Source organism: Scaptodrosophila lebanonensis, unplaced genomic scaffold, assembly GCF_003285725.1.
Source record: "Scaptodrosophila lebanonensis strain 11010-0011.00,11010-0021.00 unplaced genomic scaffold, SlebRS2 tig00000080-arrow-pilon, whole genome shotgun sequence".
NCBI classification, from domain to species: Eukaryota; Metazoa; Arthropoda; class Insecta; order Diptera; family Drosophilidae; genus Scaptodrosophila; species Scaptodrosophila lebanonensis.
In genome coordinates, this window is record NW_022060561.1 from 360,714 (window position 1) to 377,618 (window position 16,905).

Sequence of the window (16,905 nt, forward strand, 5' to 3'; positions counted from 1 at the left end):
GTATGTATACTTGCATTACGCTTGTCATATGGTATCGTATATTTTGCATTGCGTTGTTTGTTTACAAATCTTGTTGTTCACACACTTTACGACTTAAACGAATCATTTAACTACATTTGTTTTCTTTTGTTTCCATTGCATATTCCTTTCATATGTTTAGAAGATAGATAAGAAATTAAGATTACGAGTTGCGCTAAAATAAAATTTAGATTTGTATATCTATGTTTATGTATATATATAAAGTATAGTGTATATATGTGTGTACGTTTAAAGTTAATTCATTTAACACGAGCACTGATCCTTAACATTCGTTGCCTCGCTGCTCAGCGATGTTCGACTCGGCTGCGATGGTCGATGCTGTACACCCGATTCTGACGCATTCAGATCCAGACGACCCTCCTGAATGTTCTGATAGATTTTCCGTGCGGTTTCTAGAAAAGCCTCCTCCACATTTTGGCCCCTGTATGCAAAGCAAATGCATTATTAAGAGCTTCCATTAAGATTCATTGAATAAATAAATAAAACTTACGTCATTGCACTGGCTTCCAAAAACATTAGACCATTTTCGTCGGCAAACTCTTTGGCCTCCTCGTAGGTCACCTCGCGCGTGCTCTCCAAATCGGATTTATTGCCAATTAGAAAGATCACAGTGCTGGGATTTGTGAGATTACGCGTATCGGTCAACCAGCTGCTCAAATGATTGTAAGTGGAGCTGCAGATTGAAGGTATACTTATTAGATGACATTCTCAGAGAACTAATCACAATTCAGCGTACCGTCTGGTTATATCATACACCATCAACGCGCCAGCTGCACCGCGATAATAAGAGCGTGTTACCGCACGAAAACGTTCCTGACCAGCTGTATCCCAAATTTGTAATTTAATTTTCTTATCATCGACTTCAATGATTCGAGTGCCAAACTCCACGCCAATTGTGTGCGGACAATTGGCCATGACTATAATTTTAAACAAAAAGTTTAAATAATGTATATTTTGCAGCGTAAGAATTTCTTATGGCCTTTTGGCACTACGCTAAACACTAGACTACAAGTTCGGATTGACTGTGGAAAAGCGTGAAAAAGTTGTCCGCTCGATTCTATTTTTGACACTGCACTTCGAAGTTGTAGTTGTTTTTAGTCTAATTTCCAAATGCCATTTAAGATTGGGCTTTCCAGAAATCAAAAGTAAACTATACTTTTATTTTCTTTAGGATAAATGGTTTGGTTTTAAAAATTGTACAAACTTTTTCTGAGCGAGGTTTTTGAATGACCAAACACTGCATGAAGAAGTTATTCGATTTTGGAAATTAAGAGGGAATTCTTTAGATGGTCTCATTGGTTTAAAACAAACATTTTGTATAGAGCATGATGGCCCGCTAAAGTTACGAACATGTTTATTTAAAATTATTAATTTAAAATTATTAAAATTAACCCCTTTTTTAAAAAATATCTAAAATATTGTTTGACAAATAATGCACTCATAACATTAAAATTGCAATCTATCAATAGCAGCTGTTTTAACGACAATCTAAATAAATAGGATGGAATAATTTAAAACTCGAATGAAGAGAAGCTTTTGCTTCACTCAAATATTCATAAATAATATATAAGATTAATATTTCAATTGCGATTATTTTATTTCATTTCACATTTCTACGAGTAGCCAGGAAAGTTTCTAACTAATTCTATGACCTTAAACCTATGTAGCTCACTCACATTTCTTCTCCGTAAATTGATGCAAGAGGCAGGATTTACCCACGCCCATGTCTCCAATGATAATGTATTTGAATATATAGTTGTAATTATATGGGGCAGCAGTCATATTGGGACCTGTAACGATAAGAACACACAGATGTAGATTAGCCACAAAGTAACGATGCATTTATTTATTTTTTTTATAAATCCCACATTTTTCAATGAGGTAATCAATGCGTTCATGCAACTTATTCACAACACCACGCATTTTCGTCATCCGGACGTCCATTTTTGCTGACTTCGAAACCAAAATAACAACCCGGCCCTCTATTTATAAAAACCACTACTTGAATTGCTGTGCTTATCATAAAATTGTAACGCTGCATTAATTCGTTTCGTGGTGGTTATTTTTGTGGCGACAGTTGATGTCGAAGTCGTAGTCAGAATCGTAAGTTTCACTTGGTTCTGAGTCTTTGGGGCACCGAGCCACGGTTTCGTGGAGTTCTGCCCCCAATACTGTATACTGCATGTGTTTAAACAGCAGGCCAGCAATTTTTTATTTTGTTTATTTGCTGAGCTTAAACGGAACCTCTATTGAATGAGCTATTCTTACTTAAAGCGACACTTGACAACTTTTTCGGGAGTTAATGATCTTTCCCTCAACTAGTTAACATTTAGCTCTACTCGAATTTAGTTGCACTTTGGAATAATAATAATAATAAACAGTAATGTCTAATAAAGTTACAACAAAAACAATAAGTTATAACAGAGAGAACATATTTGGCGAAATATATTTGAGATGAACTGAGAGCTAAACGTTTATTTATTTACTCTCGACTTAATAACTCACAACACAAATTTATTAGCCGTATAATGTTTTGGTATTGAGAGCGAAATTAATTCGTGAAATTTAAAGAAAAGAACATAAATTATTTGCCGTGTTGAAACCAGTTCAATAAACTTGAATCTAAAGTCAAAGTTGGTCATCTAAAAAAATCAAATAATAAACAAACAATGAAGTATAGACTTATAGTTTATCTACAGAATAACTTTTTATATAGACTTCCGTACAATTAATTTATGAATATACATACTTAGATAACATTTGCGCTTATCAGCTATTAGTGGAGCCCATCGACATAGTAAGTCGTCCGTAAAAACAGTGAAAGCGTTGTGTAGAATTAAATGAGAAACTCAACTGAGATAAACGATGGCTGAAAAAGTTGTCACAGCATCGCAATAACTGAATAAAATTAAAATATAAGCAGATGAACAGGGAGAATTGCGCAAGCAAAAATGTGCAAGCGATGCGTGCAGAAAATAACGGAACAAATAATGAATTGGGGGTGTAGTTAAGTTTTATCAATTGCTATACGGCAACAACAATAACGCGAGTAAGGGAAAGTAGTCATGGCTCGACGACCCTCCCTCTTCCATTCTCTGCCATAACAGGGCCCTTTGCAAATTTATTTATGTATTTATTTGTTTATATACAGTATGTGCATGTAATAAAGTTTGCTGCGCTTGTAATTGGCTTAAAAGCTATATTTAAGTGTTAGAGCTGTGCCAGCATATTACTCACCGTTTTCTGTTTATTTTCGTATATGTATATAACTTGAGACTAGAAATGTAGGGCGAAAACGAGAAAAAGGGCGGCGGGTGCGGGTGCGGGTGTCTGCCTAATTGCAGGCCAATTTGTAGGCTTTGTCCCCTTCTAATATTTCAATAAGTTTAATATGCAGACGTCCCACTAATAATGCGCACAAAGCTTGTGCTAAATTGCGGCGATATTCACGTGAATTTATTTATTCTTTCTTGTTTGTTAGTATTTGTTTTTGCTAATTGCGCGTTTGTTTTTGTTATTTCGCAAATGTTAGACGAGCTGTAATTTTGCTATGATTGGCATTGACAGCGCATTTGCAGTAAGGCAACACTAAACGTTTTCTTTATTTTATAGCACACGGCAAGGAATGATATTAAATTTATTTAACAAATTTTAGCACTTTAATTATGGATTTCTAAATAGACACCATGTTTTTTTTCACTATTCGTCATTTGCGTTAGTCCCGAGCTGGAGTTGCCAGACGGCGATTGCACGCACAGCTGTTGGCCCGCAGTCACAATAGTATGGCCGATGCTATTGTGAATTTGCAAACCCAGCTCCTTTTCAAAACACGTGTAGCAGCAGCATTAAGTTGTGCTGTTTGTTTATGTTTAATTTCGCTGAATTAAGATAACATGAATTAATAATGTTCGTCAGCGAGGTGAACGATGTGAAAATCTACAATTTAAGCGCGGGCAAATCTGTGCCAGATGTAAGTACCTATATTCCTGTGTGGCGTTTGTGGCATTTCGTTAACTTCTGTTGATTGGTTGTCCAGTGGCTTACAGATCGCCGGAAGCGCGCGCGGCTGATGAAAAAGGTCGACTCACGACGGCAAATCGAGTTGATACAGGACTTCGATATGCCCGGCGTGTGTACAAGCATACGCATGAGCCCCGATCATCAATATATTCTAGCAACGGGCACGTACAAGCCTCGCGTAAAATGCTTCGAAGTTTCCAATCTGTCCATCAAGTTCGAACGCTGCTTTGACTCGGAGGTGACCACTTTCGAGGTAATTAGCGATGACTACAGCAAGATGGTGTTTCTTCAATGTGATCGCTATGTGGAAATTCATGCGGCACATGGCCGTCACTACAGATTACGCATACCTAGATTTGGACGCGACATGAAGTACCATAAACCTAGCTGTGATATGTACATAGTGGGTGTTGGCAGGGTAAGTGCATATATTAGGATACCTATGCAATTCGATTAACTTGATTGCTTGCAGGATATTTACCGCCTCAATCTGGAGCGTGGCCAATTTTTACAGCCCTTTGAGACGGAATCAAGTACCCTGAATGCCTGTGAAGTCAATCCGGAGCATCATTTGCTTGTCGTAGGCACCAAGGAGGGTACTGTGGAGGCATGGGATCCGCGCATGAAGCAACGCTGTGCCACACTGGATGTTGCCATAAAATTGCCTGGTCTCAAGGAGTTTCCATCGGTCACTGCGTTGAAGTACAGGAATGGGCTGCAAATGGGCGTGGGCACCGCCTCTGGACACGTGCTGCTCTACGATATACGTGCCAAACAACCAGTGCTGATTAAGAATCACTTGAATAAGTTGCCCATTAAACGATTGGCATTCAATCCCGCGCAAAATGCTGTCTACAGCTTAGATGAAGCTACACTGAAGCTGTGGGATGAGCAGACAGGGAAACAAATTGCATATATCGAATCCACAACATCATTCAATGATTTCTGCACAATTCCCGATACGGGAATGTTCTTTTTGGCGCAGGAAGATGTGAAAATGTTGACTTATTATGTTCCTGCAATGGGTCCAGCACCTCGTTGGTGTTCATTCTTGGATAACCTTACCGAGGAAATTGAATCTGAGGTGGTGGAAAATGTGTACGAGGACTATCAGTTTGTGACACCAAAGGAATTGGCGGAATTGGGCATGGAGCACCTCATTGGCACAAATTTACTGAAGGGTTCTATGCATGGGTATGTCGACAGTGTAATAAAATCCAACAAATATACATTTATTTTATCACTTCCTTTCATAGTTACTTTATGAATGTGCGTCTGTACAATAAGGCGAAGGCTGTTGTAGAACCCTTTGCCTTTGATCGGTTCCGCAAAGAGAAAGTACGTCAGGAAATTGAAAGTGAACGACAGTCTCGACTACAAATCAAATCCAAATTGCCCAAAGTCAATCAGGAACTGGCGCTTAAGATTATGGACGAGCAAAGCAATCCCTCGAACAGTGCCAAGAAGCAGAATATGCCAAGCTTACTGGAGGATTCACGTTTCAAGGCCATGTTTGAAAATACCGATTTTGCTGTTAACAAGCAGGCAGAGGAATATAAACTATTGGCACCCGTGCTTAATCGTCTGGATAAATCTAAGGCCAAAGAGATCAAGCAACGTATTGAGGTGGCCCGTGTAGCTGAGCTGCATGCAGAGGAGGCTCAAACGCGGGCGGATAGCGACAACGACGAGGATCTATTTGGCTTTGAAAAGAGCGACAATGAGGACGGAGCGGCCAGCAGTGCCGACGAAGCATCCTCTGATGATGAGGATAGACGTGCATATGTCAAGGAAATGAAACAGGCCTACAAGCAGGTGAAACAAGAACGCGACCAGGCCGAGGAGTCAGCAGATGAAGCACAATCCGACGCTGAGCCCGACGGCCCCGACGACTACGCAGCACCTTTAACAAATGGACACACAACGACACAAACCAATGGCTCGCACTTCACCATGAAGCCACTAGAAGATACACAAGGCAATAGCGTGTTGCATAATCGCATCAAGCAAGTCAGTCTGCAGGACCGTGTACGCGTGATGAGTAACCTCGACGGCCAAGTGACCAATGTGGGTCGCTCTCTGGGCAATCGGCAGATGACATTCGAGCTAAATAAACAAAAGAAAGCGCAATTCAATGCACGGAAACGAGAAGCGGAAATGAAAAAGCATCGCGACGAGAGGCGAAGCATCATCAGGCCAATCAAATCGTTGAGGTTAAAGAAAGTTAACTTTAAGTAAACAATTGAGAAAGTTTGTCTATAGCCGGCAATAAACATAGATATTAAAAATTGATAGAAACATCCAGTTCAAGGATTTGTTTTATTTGCTTAAGAGGTTTTTAAATTTTGCCAATTGCTCCATGGTTAGGCCCTCGTCTAGCTCTTCAATATCAAGTTCCGGTACATCGGTATAGAACATCATGTCATCCATAAGAATATTAGATTCGACTTGCCCTTTCTCATTTATTTCAGCATCGTAATTCTCGCAGTCTGTGTTAATCGCAAATCTATTTTCATGCTTTCTTCTGTTAATTTCTCGTATCCTCAAAATACTCACCCAATCGAATTTCGTTTTTATCTTGAACTGCGTTCTGAACATTACCAACCAAATGCAATAATGCCTCAGTCACAGGTCCTGTCTGCGGTCTGTCTAAGCCATCGAAATACGAACCCCTAAAGTATAATTCAGCGTTTGGCATCTGGAGAGGCGGTTCCGACTCATTCGTCTCTGTGCAGGCCAATAATGCTGATTGCTCCGCACCCATACTGAATGGAAACGATTTCAGATCTTGAATGATTTTATTTTGTTTGTATAGATTGCTTTGATTGAGCTTAAGATTTGCAGTGCTAGGTGAGATCATAATGCTCCAGATTTTCCTGTCACAACTAAGTCCCAGTCCCCACAACTAAGATACAGATCATTAAAAAATGTTTTAGTATGTACAGCTTTTGGTTTTGAAAAATATTGGAAACACATTGAATTGCGAAAAAGTTTAAAACATGCTTTCTAATGAAAGATTCATAGCAAGGACACAGAAGATAGCTACTTAGCTCCTTTTTAGTTCTTGCTTAAGCCCTGTTCCGTATTTATTTTGAAATTTTAATTGAACTTAAAAATCTTCTGCTTCTCTTCCTAAATATCCCCAAAGGTTTCATTCTTTCAAAACTATACCGATTTATGAGTGGAATTGAAGCAAGTATCCATCGCTGAAACGATATGTTTTTATGGCTCCATTGATTCGTAGATTGAAAATAATTTTCCAAGATTTCTGGCCACAATCTTCTACTTCTGATCATGAATTTCGACATAGATTTAATTCTTTCAAAACTTTATCCCTTTAAGAGTGGAATTAAAGCAAGTATCCTTGGCTGAGCCAATATGTTTTTAAGGCTCCAATGACTAATAGTTGGTAATAATTTTCCAACATCTTCAACTTGCAATTTCTATGTTCTTGCTGAAATTTTAATGCTCTATTGTTATTTCATTCCAACATTTTACAAAAACACCCAAAAGACTTAAAATATTCTTCAAAATGCTAACCACAGTATCTGCAGAGCTCATATTTGTTTTTTTCCAAACGCGATACGTATTTGGGCGAATAAATTGTTGGTTAAAAACTTAATCTATAAGGACAGATGTATGGTTCTGGGGATGCCGGCATGTCATGTAGAATAAATTGATTGTTAAGGTAAACTTCCGGAAGTAAATCAAAGCCATCGTTCTGGTCTAAAATATACCTATATTTCAATTATCAGTTTATAAAGTGTACCACGTACCAAGCATACTAAACTTTCTTTAAAATTTTTTGAATTTTTATGATTCAATTTGAACTGATAATATTCAGTTGCTAATTATTTGGCATTTAAAGTAAACAATTACTCAGCGCTTTCCGCACTACTCTAACTACGCTAATAAAATTCAATAAAATTGTTCTACGCAATTTTCTCGATATATATCAAAATATATGTAATATACGAGCAGCATTACCCTTTAGTTCAAAGCGCCCATTAGCCTGCGAAACGTTTAAGCTTTAGGTCTAAGCCGAGCTTTGACCGATCTTCTTGCTTGTTTTGTTGTTGTTGTTTATATAAAGCTTACAGCTGAAGTTGGCTTCAAAATATAAAAAGCCAGCTGCTGTAGAATTTAAAGTTTAGTTCAAGTTTTCTTCTCTGTTGTGTTGTGCTGTGTTGTGTCTTTCGTGGTAGGTACAAAGTAAATAATTTATTAAAAATATAAAATCTATAAACATGGAGTAGAAGATACAATATTTGATGAGGCCTAAATGATTTCAATAAAATGCTTTAAATATTGTCATTGGAAAAATGAAAAGAAAGGACGTATGCGCATTGAAAATTCTTTAAAATGTAATCGCAGAAAATGTAAATTAACACCAAAGGAGAATCTTTAATATTTAAAAAACAACCTCTTAGGATATAGTTTTCGTTATAAGCTGAAGGCAAATTAATAAATGCCTAGCAATTACTGTAATCAAGTAGTTTGTTTCTTAATATTATTAGAATGCAATAATTTATCAAAGTGAAGGCTTCATAAAATTTCATTGGCATTTTGTTCCAAAAAGTATAGTAAGTTGTGATTTTTCTAATGGCCGATTTCCTGTCAATGGCCCAGCTATATCATTTATGATTTGCTTTAATAAGTTCAACTACAAGTTAATTACACGCCCAATGCTTAAACAATGAGTTTGCAATTTCCATTAAATAATTTTGAAAATAATTCATGAAAACAAAAAGCGTGTTTCAAGCTTCGCTGACGTTGGTTTCATTACAATACCAACTAATATATTTTTGATAACTTTAATTTCACGTTCAGTTGAAACATATTCAAACAAATTAAAGAACCGGTTTGACGAAGAAACATTAGAAAAAGAGTAGGTACAGGGTACAGAGATAAAGAAGACAGACAACTCCATTCAATGCTGAACTTTAGCATATAGTAGTATACCGAAGATTTCGAGCTTTATTCAGATTCTGACTGCGTGTGCTTCGAACAGTGACAAGGTCTATGGGAGCCACCAATTTAATGGTCGACTGCGCCGGCGTGTGACAATGCCTTTCATTAAGTGAGATATTGAAAACCTCCAGACTCCAACATAAATACCCGTGTGGCTGTGAAGACAATGAATCTTGCCATACAGTGCCTTGAACTTGCACCAGCGCGGGCGAGTTTTTGATTATTCAATGCTATTAATTGAGCTCCAGTTGTTATACGACTATAAAGCTATCCAAATAGATAAGCTGTGAAGAAGGCAACAAAGCAGATTAGAATAACAAGCCGCAGTCCAGCTGACCAGACTATAGGATGCCCTTTTATAGCCTTTGCATTAATGAACTGAAGAAAGAATATAAAATGTGCTTATAAATATATTCTTCCGTCTGTTTGTAGGTATGAAAGCCCATATTTTTCTTAACATCAGGACAAGAGCTACCAACTTTGGCAATCTCGCTTCCCGTATCTATTTATACATATACACTATTTCTATCAATCATTTCATAGGTCTGATCAGTTCAAATAATGGCAAGAGCTTTTCGACATGGTTCTCTCTGTTAGAATCTTAGCTACTTATTTATTTATTAACTCATAATTGCTGTCATCTAAAGGATCTTTTAAGTCTTTAAGTTTTTTTACTCAAGTTTCTATAAACTACATTTGGACGATTTATTTGTTTGTTAGCCACTATCCATCATCCAAAACGATTATTAGTTTATTGTGGCCATAAATTCTAGGTACGCTGCTTTTATTTTGCCTTTTTGGAGCTAATATTTCAGCAGAGGTACTATTAGCAAAGTCTCACTTCTATGGAAATTTACTAAAACAGGTTTCTTCATTTTTCGTACATCCCACAAGAAACCAGTTTCGTATTTATTTATCAACATGCAACTTGGCCAGATTTATAAATGTTAAAAGAAAAAGAAGAAACACATTTGCGTATAAATATTTTGTTGTTTTTGTTGTCACTTTGTCTTCTTAGGCAGATTTATGCCGAAGCGTGCCTCAATTACCAATCATACATAAACTGTAAGATATAGTATATACACGAAGACTGGCATTATAAGAAGTGATAAAAAATATAATTACATAATTGTTTGGATTCGTTTTAGTTAGACAGCAAGTGTCAAGAGTTAGGAACACAGCCAATTATCAAGGCAAGCCACTATCAAATTATATTGATTGTATATAGATATGTGTATGCATATATATATGTATGTCTGTACAGATATATATGTAAGGTGCTGCCGACAAACTGCACAAATGGTTGCCGTTAAGTGCACACCGATGTCTGCCGATAATTATGCATATATGTACGTACATATATATGTATATATAGCGGCATATAAAACAGCTGGCCAAGGTTGTGTTGAAAGCAACAGAAAAAATCTCAGCTACTACTACACAAATGTTAATTAATTAATTAACAAGGCGCATAAATTTAATAATTACAAGCAATTGCCATTTGTTGTCATGCAAAAACGAAACGAACAACTCCAACACTATTTTAGCAATTGAAATTTATACAACGAGTAACAAAGTAGATCTGATAATCGCTAAACATTTTTAAGAAATCCACTGCTTGTCAGATTTCTTTAATTTTTTCCTATTCCTTGCTACAATTTACAATTTACGGCGCAACTTTTGTTTCTTGCACGATGAAAATATGGTTTAAAATATCGAAATCTGAATGATAAGGGAACATTTTCTAAAGAAAACATAAAAACATTAATAAATCTATTGATTTAAATGCCTTATTGGAGTAGAATCAAAGCAATATAAAAGTACTAATAAATGCCAAATTGCTTTTATACAGAAACGTGTAATTAGCCAATTGTGATCTTAAAAAACATCCTTAACCGTATAAGAAAAGCCCACATACCATAACAAAAAATTAATTCTTATACAGTGTAGAAGAAGAGGATTTGAAATGAAAACACTTCTTCAAAGATTAAATTCCTGAAACTCCTGCTAGTGTTCTTTTTTTGTGGCCTTTACTGAGATACTACATAATAATACAATTTATTAATAATAAAATTATTAAAATTAAATTAACTGACAAACTTTTAATTCTCAGTAAAGAGGTCTTACAGTACGCCTAGTGCTTTGACAATAATTCAAAAGACTTAACTTTAAACAATGAACAGCCGACCTATTATGAAAAGCCTAAGTGTACTTATATAGCATATTCAAGAACTAACAGTTGGAAAAATGTAATAATTATATCACAGCATTGTAAGTTAACTTTTACTTCCGCTAGCTACGAGGCTAAACTTTTTAAAATGTAAAACGCTTGCGCATTTCGAAACCTCATTAATGGAAATTAAAAGCAAACGTGAAGCAAAAAGTGAAAAATAATGAATTATATTGTTGTCGCATAAGACTGTCAATTTTCGATATGGACAAGAATTAATAGGATTCCTAAAACTATATATAAAAACAAAAAATAATCATCAAAGAGAGCCTACAATATACAACTTGAATTAAATGGTTTTTACGACACATTTCATCCAAAATTTGTGCAATAATAGACAAATAGTTTCTCGCTTTAAGTTTAAATTCCATATTTTTCATTATATTGAAAACATAATAAATTTTAGTTAAATAAACCATAATTCTTATAGCCAAACCCTTTGAACTGCATCTAGCTTGGATCGCATTTTATAAACCCCTTCCATTTTTATGATCCGCCCACAGCAATATAGTATGTTTCGTTTGCTTGTGATCGCCGCCTTCTTGGCAGCCAGTGCACACGCCTATTCCGAAGGAGCGCCTAGGGCCGCTTGTGGAGACCTCACACCCCAGCATGGAGCCAAGCTGCAAACCATAAAGCCACCCTACTCTATAAGCGGACCCCCGCATGTGCTCAAAGGCGAAACTGTGAAGCTTACACTTGGCGGTGATAAGTTCCTCGGTTTCATGATCCAGGCTCGTGATGGCCAGAATCGTCCTGTTGGCCAATTCAAGGTACTGGACACGAAGGCGCAAACCCTGGACTGCTCTGGACCACAGGTAAGTCAGACTCAGTGGCATACTATTAAATACTAGCTACATTTTTGTTTTTATTTCAAAGGACACTTTGACACATCTGAGAGCTCAGAAGGATAGCCCCATTTCCGGTGTATCCTTTGAGTGGCAACCACCGGCCGGCTACAAAGGCAACGTTAAATTCATGGCCACTGTAGTGCAAACCGGATTTGTCTATTGGGTGGGACGAGTCACCAAGGATGTCGATGTGGAGTAAACGCTGGTGTTCAGATTAAGAATTATTCGTTTATTAAGCTCAATGCTTCTTAATACATTTGTGATACAAATTTGATGAGAGTACTTCAAATCTTTGATTATTATTGATGATTTTAATGCTCGAAGACATTACAAACTATGTTTTAGAAATGTGTTGTTGTTAAACAATGTTTTCTTGTAATAAAGTCTCAGTCGGTTCTTAATATAACAAAATACCTGAATAGATAAGTTTTCAATTCAAATCGGTTCAGCTTGACAGTGAGTTCTTCATAAACTTAACACTAAACTTTCTAATGGAAATGTTTTGGAAAAACGCTCTTAACTAATAACTAAATAGTGCTTGAATTTCAATCCAAGTCTTGCTTCAAAAATAAATAATAAATCGCTTGTTTCTTCTAAAGCTATTGATTGATTAAATCTAGGAAAATGATGAACAGTCATCATTTTAATTAAATTTTAACTTTGGCAAAATCTTAAGATCAACTTTGATTATGGCCTGAGAAAACGTAAAAAACTAAACACTAGACTAGAAATATAGCTAGAAAATGAGAAATATATATGCAACAAAAATATAGAAAACATAAATCAACAGCTAGTCTCGATAGCAGCACCAACTCTGCAATTAGGCTTAGACTGCTATTATTTTATAATATTTAAATGATTTGCATGTGGGTTTAGCTTTAATGCTAGTCGAAAAACAAAACAATACAACTTCTTAGTTATGTTCAGTGATTCAAGTATTCTGAAGCGTAAACACAGTTTAAATTAATTAAAAAAATTCGATATTTTAAGATATTGAGGAGGAACTTAAATATCAATATGAAATACTGTTAGTTTTCTTGTCTAGAATATTTGTTTGGTTACAAGGAACTTGTCAATACTTATTTGACTTAATTAATATTTAAAGACACTAATATACAGTTTGAAAATATCACCTCCAAATAGTTGTTGGCATATATCAAAGTCTCGCTGTCGTTAGGCGAAAAATTGCGTTGCGGTAATATCCCGCGATAAGGATTCTCAGTGAAATTGTATACAGACTTGATGTTTATATCGTACTCATCGGCCACAACACTGAGCGCTAGGTAGTCGGATCGGGCTTGGACTTTTGTTGCCGATGTATAGCAGATGGGAACGCCATGGGCTTGAAGGACGCTGACAAGACAATTATACCAGCAGTGGTCATCTGATTGAATATCGGCCAATTGTTCAGTTAACGTAGACATTTGAGCCAAGTCGGGATGATAAAGCACTAAAAGGGTCGGATGTATATAGTATGTGTCGGTGAACTGCCTAAAAGTCATGGCATATGTTTGCTTTATTACGGTGCGTTGCAGACCCTGTGGACGAGTGTCAATGAAGATTAAAAAACATTTTAAATTACATTAAGCACGATAAATTACCTTAAACATAAATTGAATTAGTTTTTTAGAGCGCGGCAACAGTCTTTGTCCAACGAAGAACAATTCCAGTATGCATACATCATGATATTGAAGAAAGAAGAATTTGAGATGCATCTCCTCAAAATACTTCAGCTGCTCTTCTCCAGCGCCCACAATGTAAATCTTAACCATCTTACCAGGACGGCATTCGAGATGCACGTGCGTCAAAGCTAAGCAGATGCTGGCTATGCAACTAAATGAGGAGCAGGTTGCAAAACGTTGATAGCCTGCCAATGTTTTCAGGCTTTGGGGATCGCTAGTAACATCCAAATGGGTGGCTCGGTGAAAAGCTTCCACCAGATGACTGCTTTGCAAATCTAGGCTTTCATAAAAGGTTTTGATGGGCTCCGGCTCCAGCGATAACAATTTGTAGGGATTGTAATATATTCGCAAAGAGTTGCACATGGACTTATGGTTGACCTCATCCAACTGGCGGTGTTCTCCGGAGCAGTAAGCAACGCCGCCACAGGCAGTGCAGGCAGTTAGCGACTCCAGTCGATAGCAGACCATGCAGTAGGCCGGATAGCAAATTAGATCATTCTCACGTGGCGACAATGGTCGCTGTAACTTGACGATCAGTGCCAGCTTCAGTTGACCTGTTGTTATGTGTAATTGATGGGCATTTTTAATAGCACCATGCAATAGGAGCGGATGTGAAATGTTTAGAACTTGTTGCAACTCCTGTAACACTAGGCACATGTCCCGATGTGGCATGTCCACGTCGGCGCCAGCATGTGACAAACAATACTGTTGCATTTTACATATTTTACAGGTGATTAGAGTTTGTGGGGATTCGCGAAGCTGTACGTTCTGCAGAGACCCGGCAAGCTCATCAACGTCATCCACATACTGTTGCTTTATTGGCAAGCAATTGTTAGTTTTATTTTCTAACTGTTGTTCGTTGTTATTTACATCCTCTTTATTCTTAATTTCTGGATCCAATTGCGCCGCTTGCAGAGCCTGCATCTTGTCATAAACACACACACAGCATTGTACAGAAGAGCCATATTGATTAATATCAATACTGTACATTTTTAAACAATATTTTATACAATTTAAATTAATTTAAATTGTGCCTTTACTTGCGCGGTAAATTAAGACACTCCTGGGAGAGCTGTCAGACTAACACCAGACAGCGCTGCCAGACTGTTCGCAATAAGTACTACCCCCATTGCCAACGGTCAGCTGTTTATTACGCCGGTCTGCAGTGGATTTTATAAATTGTTTTGTAACGCAGATTTTTATAAATTAATTAATAATTGAAGTGCTTTAAGCATGTTGCGCAATTTGGTGCGTACTTTTGAGAGCGCACTTAAGCTGCAATCAGCCAGGAGCAACGCCTGTCTACCCTTGAATGCTGTCGTGCGGAGCCATCGTACACTATTTACCGAGCAATTGGAGGAGAATGCAACCATAAATGCGAAGAAATCGCTTTTCACATCTAGCGCCACAAACGAATCGGATAACGAATATGTGCAGAAACCCTATAGCACCGAAAACGAAACAGGCACGAAATCCAGTGTCCTGATTTCAGCTCTACGCGAACGCTTCCGTCTCACGGATACCGAGGCCGAGCGCATAATGAGCGATGAGTTGGTGCATCGAAGCTACCGAAACCGTTCTCTGACCCTAACGCTGGACGCTTTGCAGCTGGAGGGGGTGAGCAAGCGCAGTTTTCTCGAATATCCCTGGCTTTTGACGCTGGATGTCAGTAAGTATATCGCACAAGGGGTACATGTTCTTCTAAAAAAAATCATATACTTACAACGTTTATAGAACGACTGGAGCAAAAGATGCAGCTCATCAAAAGCATGCCGATACGTGACATCAATCATTTTGTGCCCTTTCTGCGTCTCACTTTGCCGCGTTTGCGCAAACTGGTGTCGGCGTTGAACAAGGAAATGGACACAATCGAACATGGAAATCGTGTCTACTACATTAGCGAGAAACTGCAAGTGGCCCCTGAATTGGTTACCAAATACCTTTCGAAGCGTTTGTTCATCTTGGAAATGCCATTCGACATGTTCGAGAAGAATTTGCAACACATGATCGACTACAATGTGTCACCATTAAACATACTGAAAGATCTTTGGGCCTTTCGCTATACACCCAAGTCAGTGCAGTTGCGATTAGAGCGTGCCAAGCGGGCGAAGAAGGATAAAATTATGCCGTGGATGGTGCGCTGTCCAGAGCCAATTTTGCAGCGGTAATTAAACTATTCTGGTGACAATTACCATCACATTTTTACACTAACAATGTTGCTTACAGCTCCTTAAAACTGTCGTTAGATGAGCTACGAGTATTAGGCAAGTTCTCCTCAGTGGCGGAATACATGGCAGATCGTTTGGGATTCAGTGTGCAGGAAACCAAAGCCATTATGGACAAACATCCGCAGGTGCACACCGTGCGCGTTACAAAGGTGTGGCTCCAAAAATAATATACCTAAAAAGCCAATACACGTAACTAAGATTTATTTTCTCGCAGATCAAAGAAGTTCTAGACTATTTGCTTAACGATGCGCAGTTTTCACGCTTCGAAGTAGCGCAGGTGCCGCGTATTTTGTGTCACAGTCTTAAAACGACAAAAGCGCGGATGGAGGAGCTCAAATCCATCGGTTGTCGTCCCTCCTCGCTTGTGATTGTGTGCCGCAGCAAGCGGGAGTACGAAAAGTTTCTGCAGTACTGGATGAGTTTAACAGGCACGCATCGCAGCAGTGTAAATAATAAATCAGAACTTAATAGTAGTTGATGGCAAGGTCCAAAAAGAGTTCATCCAAATTTAGTGTACATAGTCTAGTTTTTGAATTCATTGTTGTCTAAGACTAAAAAATTTGAGAAAAAATAGTTGAACGTTTTATAATTAATAAAAAATAATAAAATATACTTAAATATTATACGTTTATCCAGTTCGAATCTTCTCTTAGATAAGAATTTCTTAGAATAAGGTGTTGATTAATGAAATGATGGGTCCCATTAATCGTAAGATTAGAGATCAATGCCTAAGATGTGAATGCGGAGCATATATAGAAATAATGAAGATAAGCTACAAGAGAATGTAAGAGACTTACTAAAGTTAGGCGAAATGGCAACATTTTATGCCATTCAAATAGATAACTCAAACTTAAACTATAACTTTAATCAAATCGGGTTTTTTT

The 16,905-nt window shown here is 37.5% G+C and overlaps 6 protein-coding genes across 6 annotated transcripts; 3 read left to right on the forward strand and 3 right to left on the reverse strand.

Annotated features, from left to right (window-relative positions):
• Positions 1–15: 15 nt before the first annotated feature.
• LOC115625810 (ras-related protein Rab-14) lies at positions 16–3,695 on the reverse strand. The gene is made up of 5 exons (XM_030520995.1): positions 3,277–3,695; positions 1,716–1,829; positions 776–956; positions 530–712; positions 16–460 (listed from the first exon to the last, which is right to left on the reverse strand). The coding sequence occupies exons 2-5, from the start codon at positions 1,819–1,821 to the stop codon at positions 283–285; spliced, it is 648 nt and encodes a 215-aa protein (XP_030376855.1). The 5' UTR covers positions 1,822–1,829; positions 3,277–3,695; the 3' UTR covers positions 16–282.
• Positions 3,696–3,878: 183 nt separating this feature from the next.
• LOC115625811 (nucleolar protein 10) lies at positions 3,879–6,357 on the forward strand. The gene is made up of 4 exons (XM_030520996.1): positions 3,879–4,009; positions 4,076–4,477; positions 4,532–5,253; positions 5,316–6,357. The coding sequence occupies exons 1-4, from the start codon at positions 3,944–3,946 to the stop codon at positions 6,295–6,297; spliced, it is 2,172 nt and encodes a 723-aa protein (XP_030376856.1). The 5' UTR covers positions 3,879–3,943; the 3' UTR covers positions 6,298–6,357.
• On the reverse strand, positions 6,348–6,870 carry LOC115625813. Its single transcript, XM_030520997.1, has 2 exons — positions 6,616–6,870; positions 6,348–6,548 (listed from the first exon to the last, which is right to left on the reverse strand). Exons 1-2 carry the CDS (start codon positions 6,821–6,823, stop codon positions 6,379–6,381), a joined length of 378 nt encoding a protein of 125 aa, XP_030376857.1. The 5' UTR covers positions 6,824–6,870; the 3' UTR covers positions 6,348–6,378.
• A 1,360-nt stretch (positions 6,871–8,230) lies between these two features.
• Positions 8,231–12,524, forward strand: LOC115625952 (defense protein l(2)34Fc). The gene is made up of 3 exons (XM_030521191.1): positions 8,231–8,260; positions 11,764–12,078; positions 12,140–12,524. The coding sequence occupies exons 2-3, from the start codon at positions 11,773–11,775 to the stop codon at positions 12,308–12,310; spliced, it is 477 nt and encodes a 158-aa protein (XP_030377051.1). The 5' UTR covers positions 8,231–8,260; positions 11,764–11,772; the 3' UTR covers positions 12,311–12,524.
• A 571-nt stretch (positions 12,525–13,095) lies between these two features.
• On the reverse strand, positions 13,096–14,832 carry LOC115625971. Its single transcript, XM_030521215.1, has 2 exons — positions 13,713–14,832; positions 13,096–13,649 (listed from the first exon to the last, which is right to left on the reverse strand). The coding sequence occupies exons 1-2, from the start codon at positions 14,781–14,783 to the stop codon at positions 13,200–13,202; spliced, it is 1,521 nt and encodes a 506-aa protein (XP_030377075.1). The 5' UTR covers positions 14,784–14,832; the 3' UTR covers positions 13,096–13,199.
• A 136-nt stretch (positions 14,833–14,968) lies between these two features.
• On the forward strand, positions 14,969–16,639 carry LOC115625942 (transcription termination factor, mitochondrial). The gene is made up of 4 exons (XM_030521177.1): positions 14,969–15,462; positions 15,528–15,957; positions 16,020–16,170; positions 16,236–16,639. The coding sequence occupies exons 1-4, from the start codon at positions 15,027–15,029 to the stop codon at positions 16,497–16,499; spliced, it is 1,281 nt and encodes a 426-aa protein (XP_030377037.1). The 5' UTR covers positions 14,969–15,026; the 3' UTR covers positions 16,500–16,639.
• The last annotated feature ends 266 nt before the right edge of the window (positions 16,640–16,905 follow it).

Bases quoted from the DNA above. Each gene is read 5' to 3' on its own strand.
- LOC115625810 (XM_030520995.1), bottom strand. From the start codon at position 1,821: ATGACTGCTGCCCCATATAATTACAACTATATATTCAAATACATTATC. The intron at 957-1,715 runs GTGAGTGAGCTA...TTAAAATTATAG, and splicing joins TCAATTTACGGAGAAGAAAT to TCATGGCCAATTGTCCGCAC. The intron at 461-529 runs GTAAGTTTTATT...CTTTGCATACAG, and splicing joins TTGGAAGCCAGTGCAATGAC to GGGCCAAAATGTGGAGGAGG.
- LOC115625942 (XM_030521177.1), top strand. From the start codon at position 15,027: ATGTTGCGCAATTTGGTGCGTACTTTTGAGAGCGCACTTAAGCTGCAA. The intron at 15,958-16,019 runs GTAATTAAACTA...TGTTGCTTACAG, and splicing joins CCAGAGCCAATTTTGCAGCG to CTCCTTAAAACTGTCGTTAG. The intron at 16,171-16,235 runs GTGTGGCTCCAA...ATTTTCTCGCAG, and splicing joins ACACCGTGCGCGTTACAAAG to ATCAAAGAAGTTCTAGACTA.
- LOC115625952 (XM_030521191.1), top strand. From the start codon at position 11,773: ATGTTTCGTTTGCTTGTGATCGCCGCCTTCTTGGCAGCCAGTGCACAC. The intron at 12,079-12,139 runs GTAAGTCAGACT...TTTATTTCAAAG, and splicing joins TGGACTGCTCTGGACCACAG to GACACTTTGACACATCTGAG.
- LOC115625811 (XM_030520996.1), top strand. From the start codon at position 3,944: ATGTTCGTCAGCGAGGTGAACGATGTGAAAATCTACAATTTAAGCGCG. The intron at 4,478-4,531 runs GTAAGTGCATAT...GATTGCTTGCAG, and splicing joins ACATAGTGGGTGTTGGCAGG to GATATTTACCGCCTCAATCT. The intron at 5,254-5,315 runs GTATGTCGACAG...TTCCTTTCATAG, and splicing joins CTGAAGGGTTCTATGCATGG to TTACTTTATGAATGTGCGTC.
- LOC115625971 (XM_030521215.1), bottom strand. From the start codon at position 14,783: ATGTACAGTATTGATATTAATCAATATGGCTCTTCTGTACAATGCTGT. The intron at 13,650-13,712 runs GTAATTTATCGT...ACTCGTCCACAG, and splicing joins TAATTCAATTTATGTTTAAG to GGTCTGCAACGCACCGTAAT.
- LOC115625813 (XM_030520997.1), bottom strand. From the start codon at position 6,823: ATGGGTGCGGAGCAATCAGCATTATTGGCCTGCACAGAGACGAATGAG. The intron at 6,549-6,615 runs GTGAGTATTTTG...CGATTAACACAG, and splicing joins TAAAAACGAAATTCGATTGG to ACTGCGAGAATTACGATGCT.